This window comes from Myripristis murdjan, chromosome 13 (assembly GCF_902150065.1).
Source record: "Myripristis murdjan chromosome 13, fMyrMur1.1, whole genome shotgun sequence".
NCBI lineage: Eukaryota > Metazoa > Chordata > Actinopteri > Holocentriformes > Holocentridae > Myripristis > Myripristis murdjan.
Window position 1 is genome coordinate 34,741,205 of NC_043992.1, and position 18,349 is coordinate 34,759,553.

Genomic DNA, 18,349 nt, shown 5'->3' on the forward strand with positions numbered 1-18,349 from the left:
GTTTTAGCCTCTTTTCATTGGCTCCCTATGAAATTTAGAATTGATTTCAAGATATTATTGTTAACCTTTAACCGTTAACCAGCACCTTTTTCTTTTACATTTCTTCCTAATGTTGTTATTTTTACCAGTTTGTCAACAATGTTTATTTGTTGTCTTATAAAACACCTTTTAACTTGTGCTTGCTTTAAGTGGTACATAAATACAGTTTATTCTTATTCAAAATCTTTTTAAAACTGAACCCCCTCCCCAAGCCGCCCTTCCTCCCTTATGGTACATCTATGTGTGAAAATGGACAATGAAAACCAACAAACCCCTCAAAACCAGCCCTGATCTGCACTGGAAGCTGTTAAAGAAAAACACACAATACGCGTCTAGCATGCACAGCACACTGACACATAACACTCTGGCCTCTCAGACATGTGACTGGACAGTTATTGGATCGTTGTCTTGAATTTTTGAATGGATGCCCTCACCCCTCCTCCAGGCCACTGCTGCCGATTTGCCCCTCTGTGATCGCTGACATATGGCTGCGTACCGTCTGCCCTCAATAAGGCCCTTTTAAATAAACTGAAAACTGACTGTCTGTCTATCTGACGTCGGACACTGCATCCTGGTGTTGCCCTGTGCCTCTCCTTCCAAACCTTTCCTCGAGACAGACAGGTGAGACAGGGCAAAGGGAGAGGATGACATGCAGTAATGGCCTCAGACTGGGCCTCAAACCCCAGTTGCTGTGACCAGAAACTTGATCTCCATCCCAGACACAAACCCCAGTCATTCTGCCTGCAAGGTGGCTGCTTTCACTGCCCCTCGACGCCCTCAGACATCCCACAGCACGCAGAGGTGATCTGTGTCAGTATGTAACAGTGCTTCCAAACCCAGTCCTCAAGGCCCCTTTGCCCTGCAGTTTTTTGTTTCAGCTCTACTCTTTCACACCTGATCCATTTAACCCTATAAAGCCATTTGTATCATATATGATACACATTTTCAATTCCGTTTTTCGTTTTCAGTTTAATCAATACTTGACCAAAATACTGTTGTATACACTTCCCCTGTTCACCCTGGACCATACCATTGGCACTTCAAGTACATATCATATATCATACACCAGAAAGGTCGTGTAATAACATATTTTTTGATTTTTCTTTTTTTTATATATATTTTGTTATAGGACTAAATAAAGGGTTCAATTTTTTAAAAAATTGGAATTTTCTGCCAATTCTTTCATAGTTCAGGCTTTATAGGGTTAAGGGCTTGTGTAACAGTTTAACAAACCCACGGTTTGGTTTGCAAACCGTGGGTTCAGAGATCAGAGATTTGGGATAAGGAAATGAAATCAACAAATATCCTTTCAGAGGTAAAAATTTACTTAGACCATTTAAACTTAAAAATACTTGAAGCATTCTCATTAATTCATCAGCTCAGTGCGTGGTTAGATGAATCTCATGCAGTGGATGTGCTGCACTTTGTAGGGTGTACTGTGTCGGGAACCGGTTTGGTTTTACACCTCAAATGTCTATATGAGTAAAAAACACTTTTATACACCTGAAAAAAATTTCATTCAACAAATGATGATGACCATTTTTTGGGTGAAAAGTTGTCACCATATTTTTAAAATGATTAAGGGTACTGTGGATGCTCCCAGCCTCCTGTCCCAGAGTAAGTCATCTCACCACTGACATTTTCAAATCCAATTTAAAGACCTATTTCTTTCTCTTGCTTTTAGTTCATTCTGAAGTTACTCTGAATTTGTCCATTATTTAATCTGTTGATGGTTTTATTCAGTTTTCCTGGCTTTACTCATTTCCTGTTAATTGTTTTAAGCCTCAGTTTCGATTTTACCTTTTTTTCCCCCAATGTTTCTTTTTCTTTTTTTTTTTTTTCCATTTTAGTCTTGGCTTTTACATATTACACTTTTAATCATGTCTATTTGTACTGCAAATCCCTCTGCCATGATTGTTAAGCAACTCCTGTTGTTTTTAAATGTGCTTGAACAATAGAAGTGACTTGACTGCTTTTTTAAAATAGAATTTGTGATGAAAGTTATTGTCACCTTTTTTTTAAGAATAAATTCAACTTTTTAATTTTAATTTTAAAACAACTTTTCTGCCAAAAATGGCTGGACAATCATGGTTGAGATTAATAAAGCGATTAAAAATCCAAACCTTTATGTAATTTCATATAATTCCCCTACTTCCACAACACCCCTCACTGTCCCAGAGGAGGAAACCGGTGATGTAAACAGGCTGTGTGGTGATATTTAATGCACTCTCACCGTGACATCTCCTACTTTATCCAGGAGATGCACCCTCACCCTTAACTGCTTCAGTCATTTACTTGATGCACAATATTGTGATTTTCTGACTGTTTCTCCTCTAGGTTTTCAGGAAGCTATATGAAAACATGAAAAACGAATCCTTCAGTCTTTACACTGAACTAAGCCTGGACCCGTTTATCATCCCACCTGGAGGAAAGTATCCTATATTCTTTCTTGGTATCGTCATTTATTTTTTTGGCATATTCTGCAATCTGACGTTGTTGACTTTAATTATCATGCAGAGGAACCTTCACAAGCCCATGTATTTCATCCTGTTTAGTCTTCCCCTCAATGATCTGATAGGCATCACTGCCATGCTACCGAAGGTGCTATCGGACATTGTGACGGGCACTAACAAGGTTTACTATCCTCTCTGTGTTGTACAGGGGTTCTTGCTCCACATGTATGGTGGTGGGGTTTTGTTTATCCTTGCAGCGATGTCCTTCGACCGTTACGTTGCCATCTGCATGCCGTTACGTTACAGCTCCCTCATGACACCCAGAGTTGTGATCTGTATTATCTCTCTGGTTTGGGGTCTTGACTTTGTGCTGATAGTGTCATTATTTTCTTTGCAAACAAGGCTTCCCAGGTGTAAAACTGCTATCATGAATGTTTTCTGTGATAACCCCTCTCTCCTGAAGCTCACCTGTGGAAACACCGCAGTCAACAACATCATAGGGCTGTTTAACACAGCCGTCATGCAGCTTGTGAGTGTGTCCGTTCAGACGTTTTCTTACGTGAAGATCCTGATCACTTGCTTGGTTACGAGGAGGTCTGAGGCGAAGACCAAAGCTATAAACACGTGTGTGGCGCAGCTGATCATATTCATCACGTTTGAGATTGTGGGGACTTTCACCATTTTATCGCACAGGTTCAAAAACGTCTCGGCTGACTTGCAGAAGATAATGGGCATGCTAATATTTCTGGTGCCCCCACTTCTGAATCCGATTGTATACGGACTGAATACGAGTGAAATACGAAACACTCTCCTGAAGGTCTTTAAGAACAAAGTGTCAGTCTAAATCTAGGACATGGTGCTTAAGACCATTTTGCTTTCATGACCCACAATCACCGTGAAGACAAACTAATGTGCCAAACAGCACGACCGCAGCACACACTGTTCCTGTTACTGAAAAGAAGAGTTTCCATTCAAATCAATGTGAAGCAAAGTGATTCAACCCAGTGTTTTAAAATGGCTGGTTTCAAAATGTGTAGCTTGTGGTGGGAAAACCTATTTTTTCTATGCATGCTTGGTGCTCTTTACCAGTGTGATGCACAACTTCTTTGACTCTGATTCAAGAGCAGTGGACTCTCTTATACATGAAAACATAACCGTCCCTGAAAAACATCTGAACAACTGAAAACCAACTAATTTCATGTGGAAATCTGATCTGCTATATGTTCTGTAAATTTGGGAAATTATGCTCTATCTGACTGCCATAGACTGAAATTGAAAATTGGAACAAAGTAATCATTTATTATTAATCATTTTGTTTTATTAATCATTTATTTAATCATTATATATAATCATTATTATATAACATAGTGGAAAAGTGGGGAAAAAAAGTTCTGCAGGCCTTTGTTTTCTATGTCGTGGGGAATGTGGATACACCTAGTAAACAACAATCAGTCATGTCAGGATGTCAAGGTGTTAAATGATGGTGAATTTGTAATAAAATGTTATGAGTTTATTTATCATTGTAATTTTTTGTAATTGTTTGCATTTGTTTGTACTTCTGTATTGATGTGTATAAACTGGAGAACATGGGTAGACACTATGTATTTCTCATACATGATTTACTTCATCATTATTTATAATATTCATTAAAACCGCTTTTGGAACTCTGTACTCTTGTCATGTTCACATTTGCTGTAATGTGTCTTTACATAGACATCTATTTTTTTTTATTTATTTATTTATTTTTTTTTAATTAGGCTATTTGTAGTGTGAGTTTGATGTTGTATAGGCCCACAGTTACACTTTATAATTTAAATGTATAAGGGCTGTGCATTTTAAGTTGCATTATTTGGTGGTATAGTTTCATTTGATTTTCTTATTTTATCTAAAAGGGACAGTGTACAGCTCAAACATATACTGTATGTCACTATTTGATGCCATATCTTGCTTTGCTTTTTGTTGACACTACAATAAATCTGTTTTTTGAAGAATAGTTTGATGTAGATGGATTATTCAAGGTATTTCCTCTAGTTTTAAAGCTTCTTTTGAGTTTCTAGTTCTTGTAAAGCTAATTTGATGGACTGTCATGGAAATAGAACAGTGAGCAAAGAAATTTGGTTAGAGGATTATTGCTTTTAATACCATTACTTAAAACATATGAACATGCTGAAGGCTCAACACTGTACAGCAAGTTTCAAAGGAGCGTAAGAGAGAAAGAGGGAGGTACAGTAGTGCCAGACAGCAGTTTTTTCATGTCCCCTCCAGGAATTACTCTCTGAAATTTTGCTGTTTCTCAGTTATTAACATAACTGAGAACACAGAATGTACTGAATGAATGGCATGCACTTTAAGGAATGCCAGAACAGTAATGAAAGCCTTAAGAGTGGAAGGGATTGAATTTAATCACCAGCCCATTAGAGGTGGTGATCATCTCAGTGAATTATTGCAGAGAGAAATATATTTGAGTTTCAAGATGGCCACTTTCATATATCCAGGCCTAATGAAGAAATAGATCTCAGACTATTCTTATAAATATTTATAATCATTTTCAAATGATCAACACTGTGGACACTTTGTTGTTTTTGTATGGTTCTTTTTTTTTGTACAGCATTAAACAATAACAGAAGTTGTCTCAGGGTGGAGAGGGTAAGACTTGGGATGGGTTCTAAGAAACAGGTGAAACAGCTGAAATTAGTTCAGACAGGTTGAATGGAGAAAGGCAGTCTAAATATATGAGGTTTTCCATCTGTACCTAAGGCTCCTGTATTTGAAGATATTCAGACTTTCATTCAAAATATTCAAGTTTCATTCCATATATTCAGACTTTCATTCAAAATATTCAAGTTTCATTCCATAAATTCAGACTTTCATTCCATATATTCAGACTTTCATTCAAAATATTCAAGTTTCATTCCATATATTCAGACTTTCATTCAAAATATTCAAGTTTCATTCCATATATTCAGACTTTCATTCAAAATATTCAAGTTTCATTCCATATATTCAGACTTTCATTCCATATAGTCAGACTTTCATTCAAAATATTCAAGTTTCATTCCATATATTCAAGTTTCATTCAAAATATTCAGACTTACATTCCACATATTCAAGTTTCATTCCATATATATAATATTTTCCTAAACGGCATGCCATAATATATATATATATATATATATACACACACACACACATAGATACACACACACATATATATATATGTATATATATATATATATATATATATATATATATATATATATATATTTTTTTTTTTTTTTTCAGCGTGACAAATACAATATGTGGTGGGACTGCGTGACAAAAGACCCAAAAGAGTGACTGTCACGCTCAATGCGTGACACTTGAGAGCCCTGCTAGTGCTCCAGCCCCTTCCCCAGGTGTGTCTTGTTTGCTCATTAGTTCTTGTGCATTTTAGTCCTGTTTTGATTCCTGATGTTTCTGTCACTGGGAATTGTTAAATCGATCACCATTGTCATTTTCTGCTCCTTGTCCATTACCACTACTATCGAGATGGCTGACTGTTTCACTTATTTATCTGCATGGACCTGGACGTTACACAGTTCTGTTGGTAGGATTAGGTGTTATTATCACTTTGTTGCATACTTGAGACTCTATGGGGTGATCTTGTGAGTGGCGGCAACCTTCGGGTAATCACGCGGGCGCCCTCCTTTATTGGTGTATCGCTGAATAGGTCCACAACACCTCCAGAGGGTTCAGCAGTGAAACCAGTGTCCAGGGCTCACCGCCTAGGTGCCACAACTCACCTGACCGCCCAGGTGGAGTCCTTCCTCTTTAACCACAGCCACTGGCTCCCCTCTTCTGCAGCCCTAGAGAGGTCTTTCACAGCTTGCCGGTGAGCCTTCTCTTGCACTCCTGTCTCCCGCAGCAGTGTGGATGTTGAGGTGGCTACAAACCCTCTGCAGCGTATCTCTATTTTTTATTTTATTTTATTTATTTGTTTATTTGACAGGGACAGTGCACATTAATAAACATTTCTGTAAATGCGCCAGAGTTAGCCAAGAAGCTATTTTTCATCTGTAGTTCCTGGACAGATGTTACAGAGTCACCCTAAAAACAGAATAAAATATGAAAATGAGATTGAAATTACAAAGTTACTGAGGTCATTTATAAACATGCGGAACAATTAATAAAATGAGGGAAAAGAAAAAGAAAGAAAGAGGGAAGAAAAAGAAAAAAAACATATATAACATAAATAAAAAAAACATCAATTCAGGACATCCTTAAAACATGCAACACAAATATGCAAGACAATAAATACATGAAGAAATTAATGTTAATAGAAAAGTAGATTGAATAAGACCACATTGAACTGCATTGTTAAACAATAACTAGAACATGCAAAGCAGAAACACAGATACAAAAGGCATGCACAATTTGTAAAATATGACACAATAAAGGCAAAACCACAGGTCTACTGGGTGGACCTTCGCTATCCAGCCTTGCTGTTGTACTTTGGCCGCAAGCTCAGCATACCTCAGCTTCTTGCGTTCGTCGGCCTCCTCCACAGCACCCTCCCAGGGCACCTTGAGCTCGATGATGTACACAAGCTTGAGGGAGGCCGACAACAACACAAGGTCTAGCCTAAGGTTGGTCGACGCAATCTCCACTGGAAAGCAGAGCTTATGGCCAATGTTCGCCATCATCTTCCAGTCACATGTGCCGTCAAGCCTCCCGCATCTGGCCTCAAGATGGTAAGACTGGCTTGGCTCTTGCCTGCCCGGAGGAAAGTTGTTGGCCAGCAAAATGACAGGGGAGGGAGGGCATTAGTGCTCAACCGCTGGTTTTCCAGCACTGCTGCAAGACACTGTAGTACCTGGTTGTGCCGCTAGGTGTAACGGCCTTGAGTGACCCAGACATAAAAACAAATGTGGTACCATTTAAAAGGGAAATAAACAGGCTTTCCAACAGTATAAGATTTATTGCCAAGAAGCATTGTTACAACAAAGAAATAATCTACCAAACACAAATTTCCTTACTTTTTATGCAATGTTTACACACACACACACACACACACATTTTCCTGTATTTTGCATTTGAGCCTAATTATGCCCATTAAATTACTTGTTAAAACTATATGAAATAAAGTAACTGAAAGACTACTGAGATGTACAGCATAAGCAAAATGTCATTCATGTCATATTTGTGATGAAAATGAAAGATACTTTATGGATATTCTGTTCAGATATTTTATATGTGTGTGTTATTGCTGGCAGGGAAATGTGAAGTAAGAATTTCCTTGTCAGATTACTGTGCATATGACAATAAAGACTTCTGAACAACATGAAATGAAAAAGTGGAAATAAAAAAATGTGTGCAATTTGTGCAATCCCTATAGTAATAGATGTACTTAAATGATTTATTAATAAATTTAATGTCATGCTAGACATTTGATATTTTTATGGTTCATGGGAAACAAAAGATGACGCCTCAGAGCCACAGCCAAGACATGCAGCACAGAGAAAGCAGATTTAAAAAAAAAGCTGTTATTTCAAATCAAAGCAAATGAGGGAAATTTTTTTGCCCTATAGATAAACCTTGTTTTAAATTAAGGCTTTTGACTTTATCCTCCTCTGAACAAAAGTGATAAACCTCTTTCTTATTTGTGTCATGTGCAGGGAGAGCAGGTGGACTCAAATGCAGGATACTGTAGGCCAGCAGGATTTTATTGAGAGCTGTTTCCACTATTCTGTTGATATTTTAATGGTTCATGGGAAATAAAGATGAAGCCACAGGGTCACAGCCAAGTATTGGAAAGCATTTGACTGCAGTCACCAGTCATTAATATTCACATTTCTCAAAACAGAGCTGCTAATGATCAGAGCTGGTTTCTCAGGTCAGTTTCAGTTCTCAGTTCTCTTTCAAACAGGGAAAACCTGTTGGAAATGTCAACCAGCTGGTGATGAACTGTGGTGGGCCTCTACTTAGGGCTTTGCTTCTTTCAGACAGTTACCCTGCTGCCCTGGCAGGAAAGCAGGAATTAATTTGGCACAGGTGATCTATGATAAACACTGTACATAAACGCCTCCTGTTTAGATACACAGATACAGCACTTGCTGCTGTTTTGCTAAAGCTGGCATCCGATTTGCAGCTTCCGATTCCGGTCCACTGTAAAAATGGTATAATGCCTGCAGATGGCATTGTTCAGTAACTGTCAAGGTGATTCATGAAGTGAAAAATTTTACAAATGGGGTTAATTTAGTCTTCTGCAGTTGTCTACTTTTTGATCATTTTTTATTGCCCTAACTGCTATTTCTGCCTCTTGCCTATTTCTGTTATTCTGTTATTCTGAGTTTTTACTGTAAAATTTTTCCCTCATTGACTTGTTCAATGAATCTCTGGAGTCAAGGAAACTCCAGAGATTCAGTGAAACACAGTTTCAGATTTGGGAAATCTTTATTCTGTTTGTGAAAATGCAAAACAGGGATATTTCTAGGGCTGGGCGATATACCGAAAATTTACCGATACCGAAATTTATGACGATAACCGACTTCACTTTGCTCATGTCGGTATGTTCTGTATTTAAAAAAAAAAACAAAATAAAAGTCGTTTTTGTCTTTTTTGGCTGTGTAGGTAGGCATGTTCATGTCCCTTTAAGACGCTGTACTACGTGTACAGCGTGTGTAGTCACGTGACTCCACCCCCTCCAGTCTGCAACAAGAAGGGCAAGAGACACTGAGGAAATGGAGGACGGCTCAAATGTAGAAGCGGCTGCGATTCAGCCGAGGAGGACTTGCTTGTCATATTTTATAATTTTAAACTTGGTTTGATTGTCAGTTGTTCAATAAATTTAACTAAAATTATTTAATATGCATTTTCTTGAGTTATTCTCCGACAGCACAGAGTTAGAGTTGCACTTCTCAGGCATGCAAACTTGTTGCCTTTCGGCTACAATCACCGTTTTTTTTTTTTTTTTTGGTCAATCGGGTCATTCACGTGAATCGCGTAGTTTGGAAGAGATGCCTGGCTTCCGAGTACGATGGAAAGTTTTAACGTTAGTTTGAAGGAACCGTCTTACGTTAAATTATGACGTTATGCTTCGAGCAAAATGGCTAACATTAGTTAGCAAGACAAGCGGGCCATATGATGATGGAATTTCCATTAGCAAGATAGCGAACTAATTAGCCAGCCAACGTTAGCTAGTTCTAATTAGTGGTGGGTGCGATTCATCGGAATTGCGATTCATCGCAATGTTTTCGTGCATCGATTTGCATCGATTTTTTCATGACGATTCTTTTCCACCAAGCCCGAAAAAAAAATAACGGGTACCCGGAAAAAAAAAAAAAAGTAGGTAACGCGCGCGCCACCCGGACAATTTAGTAGGTGGGACCACAGCAAACAGAATGCCGTTGTAAAATCACTGTAACTCACGGCTTCTCGGCGCTTATTGCTTTTATAAAACGGTTAGTCTCCATATAGCCCATAAAATAAACACACAAGAAAAAAATGCAACAATAAAATTGAGAACTATTCATTCTTCCGCCATGCAAGATAGAGTGCATAGAATGCAGAGTGCAGATGGTAAGATTGCTTTTTCATCTAGCGCCATCATCATGTCATATCAGGCTATTTGGGCTCGTTAATGTTGAATTGAATATTTCCATTAATAGTGCAATTGTTAAAATAGTGTTCAATTATGTTTGGACTCGGGGACTTGCGGGGACGGTGGCGTGCGTTTCGCCACGGGTGTGTTTTTGCGCAGGCGTATGCCTAACGTCGGATGTAACAATAACAATAATAATAAAAGTATACCGTTAATTTACCATACATCGGCACTGTCACACTGTGTCCGCTTTGGATGGAGATAAAAGACAGGTGGATCAGGAGGCAGCAGGGAGAGGTAGGCTGTTTCTCCAGGGAGGCCACCGGACACAGTGGGTTACCCGGCTGCTCATATATGAATCCCCGCAGGCTTTCTATGTTTTTTTTCAGCAGCATATTTGTGATTTTTCGTGCATTCGTTGAAAGACACGGTGGCATATTTTAGGCCTTTTTCGTCGTGGCGAATGCTGAAGAGTGGGGCTGTAATTTGCGGTTGCCCTCGTTCGCCCTGCGTCCCATATGAAGCTGCACGTCAAATCAGACTTTACAGACAAGCCCCCTCCTGATCCGCCGGCCTTTTACCTCCACCCACGAAACGCACCCCACCGTCAAGTACTTTCGCAACACGATAAATTATAAACTATTATAAATAAATGAATGAATGTACGTATGTATGTACAGTACAGGCCAAAAGTTTGGACACACCTTCTCATTCAATGCGTTTTCTTTATTTTCATGACTATTTACATTGTAGATTCTAACTGAAGGAATCAAAACTATGAATGATCACGTGGAGTTACGTATACAGCCTATCATCCTGCTGGGAACAGAAGTGTGGAGTGCTTTAAGTGCACCTTTGGCAATATGCTACAAGCTTTGCCTCCTTGTGAGAGTGGTAAAACACAAGTGGCCTCAGATGATCAGCATCCTGACTTTCTCATACAATTGTACCAACCATGAGACAACAGGTTGTGCACCTTTCTATCTGATGTTTGGAAGGATTCCCCATTGGCCAGTCGGTGTCATGTTTGAATCTGCTCTTAGAGATGAGAGAGTAGTTGACTATGATGCCGATGTCACTATAAGCTGAAACATGACCTGAGGGAGTCAATGGAAGCTGCTCAACATCATGCAGCCAGACAGCAATCGCGTCAAAAACAGCAGTTTGACAAAAAGGTCAAAATTCTCATGCGTCTGTGGGCGACCGCATGCTCCTGGCAAATAGGACATAGCGAGGAAGAAAGAACCTGGCTGACCGATGGGAATCTGACCCCTATGAGCTCATCTGGGAGGATCCTAAACTCCCTGTGTACCGCATGAAGAAAAAGAAAGAGAAAAAGAAAAAGAAAGATAAAATGGTTCACCAAAACCTAATCATGCCTGCCAACTTTTTGCCTTTGGATATGGAACAAGAGGATGTGGAGGATGTTGTGATGGAGGAGTTGAAGTGGAGGAGGAGGATGAGAGAGAGGAGAGAGATAGCAAAGACTCACCCAGCGCAGCTGATAGAAAGATTCTCCTACTCTTATAGCTGTAGCACCAGAACCCACTGACCCTCAAACATGCCCCAACTCTGTAAGCCCTGAGGCCCAAGCTGAACCAAGTGGTTTCCACGGCAGAGGTGGTCACAATGTAAAGGCAGTTGATGGATTTATATGTGGAAAGATAGGCATTGCATCCTTCTTTCCACAGAAATATGAACCCCAGGTCAAAGTAGTTTAATCTGTGTAATCCCTAAGGAAAAAAATAGTTTAAAAAAGGTTTTGAATCAAATTCTGTGTTTGAACAAATGTTGTCAGTAAGTGTGTGTTTTTTTCCGGGTCTCAACTCGGTTATCATGGTTTTGGATGACCCTTAAACTTGCCAGATTTCTAGGTCTTCCTCAGAAAGTCAACAGTCTGCCAAAAATCTACAAAGCCCACATAATTTGTTGTATGTCACCTTGACAGCCAGCAGTCATTGTCTTTGCATATGTACATTTTTTTTTTTGATTGATTGATATGTTTATTTATGTGTCCAACACCACAAAGTGCCCAGCCCACATGGACTTATTAGACACAATAACAAAAAAGTATACATACAGATGCACAAGATGTACAAGATAGCTGGTGACTTAATGCACCGAATACAACATGCGTTGTCTCACTAACCAGGCCTTCTCAATATACCTTGCGAGGGCAAATACATCATTTTCAAACATCCAACTAAGGATTTCCCCTTCCTGTTTCCAAAATACGTCAGCATTTTTCTTTTGAGCCGATTCAAAAAGACAATTCCTCAGTTCATCATAACACGGACAGTAGAAAATAAAATGAAACTCATCTTCAACAACATGTAAATCACAAAATTCACATATACACAGCTCTTCTGGAGTGCCCTTAAATCTGCTTACTTCAATTGCCAAAGGCAGAATACCAAATCACAGTTGTGCACATATTATCTCTGTCTTCTCTTTAACTTAATAAAAACGTAAGTTCTAGTGATTCACTTTTAAAAAGTACATAATTTCGAAGCTTTAGCTTCTTCCGGATCTCTTCTTCCCAAACATCCTCATGCATCATAAACATTACATTGCAAATTATTTCTGAACTGCATATGAAAATCAGAATCAGATAAAATTTCAGAGACTTCTCTGGACCAAGGGTAATTATTATCTCTCTCCCAATTGAAAATTTTCCTAGTTAGCCTTTCAACCGGCAGACGGATGGTTCCACAATCAAATAATTTCTCCTCATTGTTTGATAATACATGGCATCCACCCTGCATCTCCCTCAATGGCTACTTTTGCTGTGAATTTATAGACACCCAAGAAGCATCTCAGGGCCCGATTCTGAATGGAATTACAGTCAGGAACCTTCTTATAGCCCCATACTCCCACTGCATAAAATAAAACAGAATCAACCAAGGAGTTATATAATTTAGAAAATATTGGAAATCCGAGATCAAGGCATAATTTCAATTTACTTAATAGAGACCCTAATGCTCTTCCAGCGGACTCAGTTAATAGTTTTGTTCCATCTAAGAAATTCATATTTTCATCAAATACAAAACCAATGTATTTATAAGAGCAGGTGTATTTTAGAGGCACAGGAAAATAAATAACGACTTTGCAGTTCACCTTTTTTCCTGAAGTGAACAATTTGTGTTTTTTCACTGTTAATGTCAAATCTCCATTTACTGCACCATGACCCCATAATATCCAACATTTTTTGTAAATTAAATTCAGCTATCAAAGCTATCAAAGCAATATCATCAGCATAAAGTAAAATGCTTAAATTAATTTCATCTACCGGTATACCCAAGTCAGCTTACTTAATTTCTTGAGCAAGATCATTTATATACAATGCAAATAAAGCAGGAGAGAGTAAATTTCCCTGTTTTACTCCAAATGGGGTCGGAAACCATCCAGTTCTTAAATTATTTAACTGAATACAGGCAACAGGGGAATTATACAAAGATTTCATAGCATAATAGAACTTTCCACCAATGCCAGATGAAAGTAATTTAAATTCCAGGAGGTCTCTATTGACACAATCAAAGGCTTTCTTAAAATCAATAAAACAAACAAAAGTGCTTTTACCATCTTCAATCCGAGCTCTTACTACAGAGGATAACACAAAAATGTGATCAATACATGCTCTATTTCCTAAATCCATTCTGTTCATCAACCAAGACTCCATTAGATTAGACTCCATAAAGCTATTAAGTCTGTTATTTAGAATCCCGGAATATATTTTGTATACTATACTGAGCAGGCTTATGCCTCTATAATTTAGTGAGGTTCTAGGATCGTTGTTAGGGGATTTTGGAATGGGTTTAATTATAGATTCATTCCACACAGATGGAATGATGCCATTATGAAAACAAATGTGGCATAGGTGCTATAAAACATTATGTAGATTAGGGGATTTGAGGACCTAGTTGGGGAGGTCCACAGTACCCACAGCTTTGTTTGGTTTCGCTTTGTGCAATACCTCCTGTACCTCCTCAGCCGTGATATCACTATTCAACAGATCTTGAGTTGAAGCACAGTCCATACCATTTTCAAGTTCAGATTTCAATTTACGTGTTTCTTCTAAGAATTGGTTGTCAAACAAAGTGGAACGACAGCATGCATATAGATTTCTATAATCTGTTTCCCATTTTTCCAATATTTCAACAGGCAGAAAGGTCACCACTCTCCATCAAAACCTCCATGGGGGTTGAAATACTCTTTTTGGGTATAGGTTGTTTATTTCCTGCCAGAACTGCTGTGGGTTACCAGAATATAGTTGTTCTAATTGGAGAGCTTGGCCTCTCTTAAACCTCCTCTTAAAGAACCTCAGTCTTCTATCAAAGTCAGACTGACTCTGCCTGAATTCGTTTAGAAGAGCCCCCCTGAGATCCCCAGATTTACATTTAAGGAACCGTCGCTCTGCAGAACACAGCCTAATCCATAGCCCATTCAGTTCCTCATTGCAGTGTGGTTGTTTTACTCTATAATATTTTTTGTCTCTCCCACGTCTCTGACAGGACAGTATTTATCCATTTCCTTATGCAGGAATTCACAAAGATCACCATAGCACTGATCCACTTCAGTCTGAGTTTTCTGGCTAATTTCTAGATGCTCTGTTAGTTCTAATAAGGATCTGTAACATATCTCCGAGGAAAGGAACGCAGGGTAATTCCTGTTCCTTCTTTTTACTCGCTGTAAGCGGTCACCCACGGAATTGTGTGTATCAAGTATTTCTGTTGGTTGAAAACATAACAATAACACTGAATGGTCAGGGAGTCTACTATACAAATGAACCCTTTGGCACATAACGGTCACTACAGTGGACAGCTGTTTTAAAGTCATTTCTCCTAAATGCAATGGTTTCTATGGTGGAATTGCATATCAGCTGTTAAAATGCTCTCTGCTGCTCACCTCCATTGAGGTTTATGCAGAGACTGTCAATTCTTGTTGCTAAAAACATATTAATACTAGTATAATGACATGGTAATACCAGTCCTGCATCCTTAAAGAAGTATGGAGACTCACAAAAGTGTTCATGCCCTAAGAAGAGTAAAAACACATAAGAAAAAAATCTTGACTCAGGCTTTCATAATTCATGCATCAAGGGGTTAATACCTTCCTGACCAACTAAATTTAACATATCAGACAGGGTATAGACATTAAATTCGAGGCACTTGTTCAAAGCATCATGTGATGTTACTATATAATCTACAACCGCTTTACCCCTAATGGAAATGGAAGTAAAATTATCATTTCCAGGATTTAACCTCCCATTTAGACTCCTTGAGAAACTCAATAAGGGAATGACCATGTTTATTTACCCCCGTGTCCAGGGTCACTCTGGAAGTCGTATCATCTCCCTCCACATAATCTTTGAGATCAGCAATACGGCTATTTAAATCCCCGCAAATATACACAGCATCCCCCTTAACAGTGTACATTAGCGCTAATAAATCACCAAAGTAAAAGTCTGCGTTTCTTCACCAAATCGAGGATTCTGGGGACAGGTAGCATGAAATAATAATGAAGGAATAGCGCGACTCTCTATGCTCAGCGCGTAAACAGAGAATACCATCATATGCCTTATTTACATGATACATTTACATGATACTGTTCCAAAACAGTGTTTTTAACCAACATACCAACACCCCCGAGGCTTTAACAGCTCTCTTGTGGACGATGCAGTTCAACCCAAACCAAGCATAACCATCAAACTGAGGAGTCATTTGATAAGTGAGTTTCACAGAGAGAAATGAAACTGGGATTCAAGGACTTCAAAAGCACTTTTCTGAGTGTGCAGTTAGTAGGCGTCCAATCATTGACATTCCAATGCGCCAGCAGAAATTGTTCAGTCACACACCTTACAGGCTGGGCAGGCAGTCCTCATCTGTCACTCAGACCTAAGCCTCTCTCTTCTTGTGCAGGTTGTGTCCTCTTCATCAGGCGCCTGTTCCGCATTAGATAAAAGTCCCTTCCACCTGTAGATTCACGGATTAAAGTTCTTAAATTTAACTCCACCAAACGCTTAGTGTGCGTCTTCGCCAAAGACATATTGACATTCGCGAAGCGCACGTTATCCCTGAGTTTAAACTTTGTGCGCAGCGCCACCATTTTCTCCTGTACCAAGCTCATCTCCACCTTCACCAGCCCCGGTAGGTCTCCCCTCGCCCGCATACGCTCCACGGCGGCCGGATAGAGTGATGGCTCACACCCAAGTCCTGAGTGCAACAGGTCTTTCAGCTTAGCCATCAAATCCTCGCCGTCAGTTTAAGGGAGCCCCGAGACCATCAGGGAGACATCTGGATCAAAGTATCAAAGTTCTTTACTGCTCTCTCAGTAATTTTCTGCTCAATCTTCTCAATTCTTGTACACTTCAGTATCCAGGTTCGAGCGCATATCGAACACAGCTTGATCCAGGTCCCTCTTAATCGCCTCCTTATTTTCTGAGATCAGTTTCTCCAAACTTTCCCGCAGACCGCCAATTTTTCTGTTGACTTTTCCTTCCATAGAGGTCTGCATACTTTAGACTTTTTAGACTTTAGACTTTATTTATTTATACGGTCCATTTTCTGGTTCAGAGCCCTTATTTCATTCAATATCGCCATGTTGCTGCGACAGCAGTCACTGTCAGGTTTACTAGTCGCTTCATTTTTATTACTATTTCTCGAGGATCGACCACTCATTTTCTCCTCCTCATCTCCCATACTTTTGCTCTAATATTAACAGCTTAAACTCAACTGCATTAGATAGCCCAACTTGGCCAAAATAAGCTATTTTAAATTTTTTGGAGACAATGAGAATGCCGAAAATACTCACGCAGCCAACTTGCACATGCGCACCAAGCCAGAGCCACCAAATGTATGTACACATCTTCTCAACATTAATTTTACTGACTTCCAATGGGTGTAACTGGATGTCGTTTCTGCTGATATGAATAACAGTTTCACCATATTTACACTTGTCCTTAGCCAGCAATTTTAAAAAGGATTCAACATTGCCTGCTGTGGCCCCAGGAAAGCATTTGACTGCAGTCGCCTGTGTCGCTAATTTCATATTTCTCAAAACAGAGCTGCTGATGATCAGAGCTGGTTTCTCAGTGGATGTGAGTAGGGAAAATCTGTTTGAAATGTCGGCTGGCTGGTGATGAACTGTGGTGGGCTTCTACTTAGGGCTCTGCTTCTTTCAGACAGTCACCCTGGTTGCCTGGGGGCTGCCATGGGGAAAGTAGAAGCTATGTTGGGTCTGCCTGCACTGGCTTTTGGGTGCTGGCTGACTACAGCAGCTAACTTCCAATCACTAACCCTTTGTCTAGAACACAAGCATACCAGACCTGTTTTTTACCCGCACATCTCACACAACAGAGACACTCTTCAGATTCATGCCGCTGTGTGCACCGGTTCCATGCTGGCTCATGTCTCAGCTACATGTCATTGATGTAACTGCAACTAATGTAAGTTTAAATGTAAAGCGGTAGCCTAATAAGCTGCTGTAATGAAGAACAAAGCTAAATCGACTGGGTTAAGATAAAGCAGCAAAACGCTGCCAGTAAACTCCAGTCACCATCACGGCGTCTTTTTCCAACCGTGTCCTGGAGAAGATACAGTGTCGGTCAAAACCATCTGGTGTTTTGTCGCATTTTTATTATTCTTTTAAAGCCTTTTACAAAACTTCTCACTGAAAGACTAATTTTTTCAAATGAAAATGAATTTCACTTTGAGATTTGCCAGATCTCCTGCTGCCAAATCTGTTATACTCTGTTACAGCTTTAACACTGAATATTGCATTGCACATTGTTATTGCATTGTACAGCTAATGCAATGACACAACCTGACTGTAACGACATACAAAGAGATCATTTGACTTTAGGATATGTGTGTGTTTTTTCACAATAGCTAACAATTCTTAATAAGAAAATATATCACAAAAGAAAATATATCACATAAAGGCTTAATCGTGTAGCCTTTATTAAGGCTACACTATTAAGCCTTTATTATGCTTCCAGGGTGTCCTTACAACATGAACCTACTGTTCACCTGCCTCTCTTAAGGTCACTAGTGATTTGCTTAGGTGATCCTGAAGGCAATCTTAGCGTAAACAGGGTGGTGATACAGGTTGTGTTGCTCTGGTTGAGCACCTCTGGTTTGGGAATTCGGTCCTGCCACTTGGTCGTCAGTGTGTTTTTCAGACAGCTCAGATGCTGATTGGGCTGCTGATGAGTTGTTCTTGTGCTTAAACATCGATAAAAGAGCGGGTGTTTGCAGAATATTATCACAGTTGAGGACAA

At 39.3% G+C, this 18,349-nt stretch overlaps 1 protein-coding gene across 1 annotated transcript; it reads left to right on the forward strand.

The window, feature by feature from the left end:
- The first annotated feature begins 2,400 nt into the window (after positions 1–2,400).
- On the forward strand, positions 2,401–5,004 carry LOC115369749 (olfactory receptor 52A1-like). Its single transcript, XM_030066414.1, has 2 exons — positions 2,401–3,330; positions 4,903–5,004. The coding sequence occupies exons 1-2, from the start codon at positions 2,401–2,403 to the stop codon at positions 5,002–5,004; spliced, it is 1,032 nt and encodes a 343-aa protein (XP_029922274.1).
- Positions 5,005–18,349: the final 13,345 nt, after the last annotated feature.

Excerpts from the sequence above, each read along its gene's own strand:
- LOC115369749 (XM_030066414.1), top strand. The coding sequence starts at position 2,401 with ATGAAAAACGAATCCTTCAGTCTTTACACTGAACTAAGCCTGGACCCG. Across the intron at positions 3,331-4,902 it reads TCTTTAAGAACAAAGTGTCA|CCCATTAGAGGTGGTGATCA; the intron begins GTCTAAATCTAG and ends TTTAATCACCAG.